The following is a 5905-nucleotide window of genomic DNA, read 5'->3' on the forward strand; positions in this document are numbered from 1 at the left end:
ACTTCATATTTATACGTAGAGGTACGTGGTTCATCACTTCATATTTATACGTAGAGGTACGTGGTTAACTCATCACTTCATATTTATACGTAGAGGTACGTGGTTCATCACTTCATATTTATACGTAGAGGTACGTGGTTAACTCATCACTTCATATTTATACGTAGAGGTACGTGGTTAACTCATCACTTCATATTTATACGTAGAGGTACGTGATTCATCACTTCATATTTATACGTAGAGGTACGTGGTTCTCACTTCATATTTATACGTAGAGGTACGTGGTTAACTCATCACTTCATATTTATACGTAGAGGTACGTGGTATTTATACGTAGACGTACGTGGTTCATCACTTCATATTTATATGTAGAGGTACGTGGTTAACTCATCACTTCATGTTTATACGTAGAGGTACGTGGTTAACTCATCACTTCATATTTATACGTAGAGGTACGTGGTTCATCACTTCATATTTATACGTAGAGGTACGTGGTTAACTCATCACTTCATGTTTATACGTAGAGGTATGTGGTTAACTCATCACTTCATATTTATACGTAGAGGTACGTGGTTAACTCATCACTTCATATTTATACGTAGAGGTACGTGGTTAACTCATCACTTCATATTTATGCGTAGAGGTACGTGGTTAACTCATCACTTCATATTTATACGTAGAGGTACGTGGTTAACTCATCACTTCATATTTATACGTAGAGGTACGTGGTTAACTCATCACTTCATATTTATACGTAGAGGTACGTGGTTAACTCATCACTTCATATTTATACGTAGAGGTACGTGGTTAACTCATCACTTCATATTTATACGTAGAGGTACGTGGTTCATCACTTCATATTTATACGTTGAGGTACGTGGTTCATCACTTCATATTTATACATAGAGGTACGTGGTTAATTCATCACTTCATATTTATACGTAGAGGTACGTGGTTCATCACTTCATATTTATACGTAGAGGTACGTGGTTCTCACTTCATATTTATACGTAGAGGTACGTGGTTAACTCATCACTTCATATTTATACGTAGAGGTACGTGGTATTTATACGTAGACGTACGTGGTTCATCACTTCATATTTATATGTAGAGGTACGTGGTTAACTCATCACTTCATGTTTATACGTAGAGGTACGTGGTTAACTCATCACTTCATATTTATACGTAGAGGTACGTGGTTCATCACTTCATATTTATACGTAGAGGTACGTGGTTAACTCATCACTTCATATTTATACGTAGAGGTACGTGGTTCATCACTTCATATTTATACGTAGAGGTACGTGGTTAACTCATCACTTCATGTTTATACGTAGAGGTATGTGGTTAACTCATCACTTCATATTTATACGTAGAGGTACGTGGTTAACTCATCACTTCATATTTATACGTAGAGGTACGTGGTTAACTCATCACTTCATATTTATGCGTAGAGGTACGTGGTTAACTCATCACTTCATATTTATACGTAGAGGTACGTGGTTAACTCATCACTTCATATTTATACGTAGAGGTACGTGGTTAACTCATCACTTCATATTTATACGTAGAGGTACGTGGTTAACTCATCACTTCATATTTATACGTAGAGGTACGTGGTTAACTCATCACTTCATATTTATACGTAGAGGTACGTGGTTCATCACTTCATATTTATACGTTGAGGTACGTGGTTCATCACTTCATATTTATACATAGAGGTACGTGGTTAATTCATCACTTCATATTTATACGTAGAGGTACGTGGTTCATCACTTCATATTTATACGTAGAGGTACGTGGTTAACTCATCACTTCATATTTATACGTAGAGGTACGTGGTTAACTCATCACTTCATATTTATACGTAGAGGTACGTGGTTAACTCATCACTTCATATTTATACGTAGAGGTACGTGGTTCATCACTTCATATTTATACGTAGAGGTACGTGGTTAACTCATCACTTCATATTTATACGTAGAGGTACGTGGTTAACTCATCACTTCATATTTATACGTAGAGGTACGTGGTTCATCACTTCATATTTATAGATAGAGGTACGTGGTTAACTCATCACTTCATATTTATACGTAGAGGTACGTGGTTAACTCATCACTTCATATTTATACGTAGAGGTACGTGGTTCATCACTTCATATTTATACATAGAGGTACGTGGTTCATCACTTCATATTTATACGTAGAGATACGTGGTTAATTCATCACTTCATATTTATACGTAGAGGTACGTGGTTAACTCATCACTTCATATTTATACGTAGAGGTACGTGGTTAATTCATCACTTCATATTTATACGTAGAGGTACGTGGTTAACTCATCACTTCATATTTATACGTAGAGGTACGTGGTTAACTCATCACTTCATATTTATACGTAGAGGTACGTGGTTAATTCATCACTTCATATTTATACGTAGAGGTACGTGGTTAACTCATCACTTCATATTTATACGTAGAGGTACGTGATTCATCACTTCATATTTATACGTAGAGGTACGTGGTTAACTCATCACTTCATATTATACGTAGAGATACGTGGTTCATCACTTCATATTTATACGTAGAGGTACGTGGTTAACTCATCACTTCATATTTATACGTAGAGGTACGTGGTTAACTCATCACTTCATATTATACGTAGAGGTACGTGGTTAACTCATCACTTCATATTATACGTAGAGGTACGTGGTTCATCACTTCATATTTATACGTAGAGGTACGTGGTTAACTCATCACTTCATATTTATATGTAGAGGTACGTGGTTAATTCATCACTTCATATTTATACGTAGAGGTACGTGGTTAACTCATCACTTCATATTTATACTTAGAGGTACGTGGTTAACTCATCACTTCATATTTATACGTAGAGGTACGTGGTTAACTCATCACTTCATATTTATACGTAGAGGATCGTGGTTAATTCATCACTTCATATTTATACGTAGAGGTACGTGGTTAACTCATCACTTCATATTTATACGTAGAGGTACGTGGTTAACTCATCACTTCATATTTATACATAGAGGTACGTGGTTAATTCATCACTTCATATTTATACATAGAGGTACGTGGTTCATCACTTCATATTTATACGTAGAGGTACGTGGTTCATCACTTCATATTTATACGTTGAGGTACGTGGTTAACTCATCACTTCATATTTATACATAGAGGTACGTGGTTCATCACTTCATATTTATACGTTGAGGTACGTGGTTCATCACTTCATATTTATACGTTGAGGTACGTGGTTAACTCATCACTTCATATTTATACATAGAGGTACGTGGTTAATTCATCACTTCATATTTATACATAGAGGTACGTGGTTAATTCATCACTTCATATTTATACATAGAGGTACGTGGTTCATCACTTCATATTTATACGTAGAGGTACGTGGTTAACTCATCACTTCATATTTATACGTAGAGGTACGTGGTTAACTCATCACTTCATATTTATACATAGAGGTACGTGGTTAATTCATCACTTCATATTTATACATAGAGGTACGTGGTTCATCACTTCATATTTATACGTTGAGGTACGTGGTTAATTCATCACTTCATATTTATACGTAGAGGTACGTGGTTAACTCATCACTTCATATTTATACGTAGAGGTACGTGGTTAACTCATCACTTCATATTTATACGTAGAGGATCGTGGTTAATTCATCACTTCATATTTATACGTAGAGGTACGTGGTTAACTCATCACTTCATATTTATACGTAGAGGTACGTGGTTCATCACTTCATATTTATACGTTGAGGTACGTGGTTAACTCATCACTTCATATTTATACGTAGAGGTACGTGGTTAACTCATCACTTCATATTTATACATAGAGGTACATGGTTAATTCATCACTTCATATTTATACATAGAGGTACGTGGTTAACTCATCACTTCATATTTATACGTAGAGGTACGTGGTTCATCACTTCATATTTATACGTAGAGGTACGTGGTTAACTCATCACTTCATATTTATACGTAGAGGTACGTGGTTCATCACTTCATATTTATACGTAGAGGTACGTGGTTAACTCATCACTTCATATTTATACGTAGAGGTACGTGGTTCATCACTTCATATTTATACGTATCTTTATTATGATAAATGTTGGTATTCGGTGATGAATCTGAGAGTCAAACACCTTCAAACCATAAAAACCTAAATTTAGTGACTGAAGGTTAATTTAGTGTCACTGTGAGTCAAAGTAAAATTAATTAAAATTAATTTAAATGTTTTATTTATATATTTTATAATTATTATATCATTATTATATTAATATTATAGTATTATATATCATATTATATATTATTATTTAAAAATATTTGAACATAAAAGTTTGGCATGTTGATCAATTGGTCACGTGACCAGAATCAGCTTCAGTTCTCCAGTCTTCTAGTAACGCCCTTCCCCCTGCCTCCCCCCTGCCCCTGCCCCCCCCTCCTCCCCCCCCAGGCATCCAGCTCCGGAAGGTGCAGGAGCAGAGGGAGCAGGAGGCGAAGCGGGAGCCGGTGGGCAACGACGTGGCCACCATCCTGTCGCGGCGCATCGCCGTGGAGTACAGCGAGTCTGACGACGACTCGGAGCTGGACGAGAACGAGTGGTCCGACTGAGCGTCTGTGGGGGGGTTAATGTTTCAGCATGAGTCATCACTTCACACCCGCTCTGAACAACGCTGGCTCGCTCCGTTCCAATTCTGGAAACCCCCCCCCCCCCTCCCAATCCGCTCATTCTTAACCCCCAAAACACTCGGCTGTGAAAAACTAAACGTCCCCTCCCTGAGTGCTAATTCACTAACTATGGCATAGCAATATCGCTATATAAATATATATATTATATAAACCGTAGTCGGGGAGGGGGGGGGCGTGTCTACAAAAGCACAAACTAATTAGAGTGCAATCTTAACTTATCAAATGATTCAGAGGAGAGGATTTATGAAAACACGTAACATCGGGAACGGGACTACGTGAGAGTTTGGTCACCTTATTAACGACGTACAATCGGCAACTCTGGCCGCATGCTAACCTAGCATGTAGCTGTAGCGTAATTCACTAGCTTATTAACGATGCATTACATTTTTAATTTAATGATTTAGATCGGAGATGCTCTGCGATGCTAACAAGCCGGTTAATAAACATTAACCTTTAACCTTAAAGTGATGGTTGGGAGTAAAATGCACCCTAGGTCATTTCCACCATGACATCCAGCCAAATACCCCCTAAGAAGCATTTTTAGCCATGGTCAGCATTGGTCAAGATAGGGCGATCAGCCGAATGGCTTAGTAATGGTACGATCTTGATTATCTGGTAAATTACCCCACTAATAATGCATGGAATGTTACCAAACTTCTGCAGTAGTACACATAGGATCTGTACTCACAAAACGAGGCATTTTAAAGTTTGTAAGTACACCAGGAGTTTATTTAAATGAACACTTGCCTGATAGCTTCTATCCTCGGCTGCTAACGCTAACTAACGCTACCGCAGCGTAGACGCTACTTCCATGTTTACCGAGCCGATGCCGTGACGCGAGTTTCACGCGAGAGTATGAAAACGTTTCGCTGAGTTTTTATAAATGCTTGTATTATCAGGTCAACAAGTGTTGACCTGATAATACAAGCATTTATAAACATTTAGCTAAACTTTTTCATACTCTCGCGTGAAAATGGGCTGGGTAAACACGGAAGTAGCGTCTACACTGCGGTAGCGTTAGTTAGCGTTAGTAGCCGAGGATAGAAGCTATCAGGCAAGTGTTCTTTTAAATAAACTCCTGGTGTACTTACAAACTTTCAAATGCCTCGTTTTGTGAGTACAGACCCTATGTGTACTACTGCAGACGTTTGGTAACATTCCATGCAT

At 37.7% G+C, this 5905-nt stretch overlaps 1 protein-coding gene across 2 annotated transcripts in view; it reads left to right on the forward strand.

The window, feature by feature from the left end:
* The window catches only part of LOC311009403 (actin-binding protein WASF3), a 29533-nt gene extending 24074 nt beyond the window's left edge, over window positions 1–5459 (forward strand). The window contains exon 10 of one of the 2 annotated variants that reach the window (XM_084003548.1): window positions 4503–5459. In XM_084003548.1, coding sequence (XP_083859674.1) covers window positions 4503–4660 — 158 coding nt within the window. In that variant the 3' untranslated portion in view covers window positions 4661–5459. The remainder of the gene's footprint in view (window positions 1–4502) is intronic. The other variant, XM_084003547.1, reaches the window with a different exon arrangement.
* The last annotated feature ends 446 nt before the right edge of the window (window positions 5460–5905 follow it).

This window comes from Eutrigla gurnardus (genome assembly GCF_963514095.1).
Source record: "Eutrigla gurnardus genome assembly, chromosome: 23".
NCBI lineage: Eukaryota > Metazoa > Chordata > Actinopteri > Perciformes > Triglidae > Eutrigla > Eutrigla gurnardus.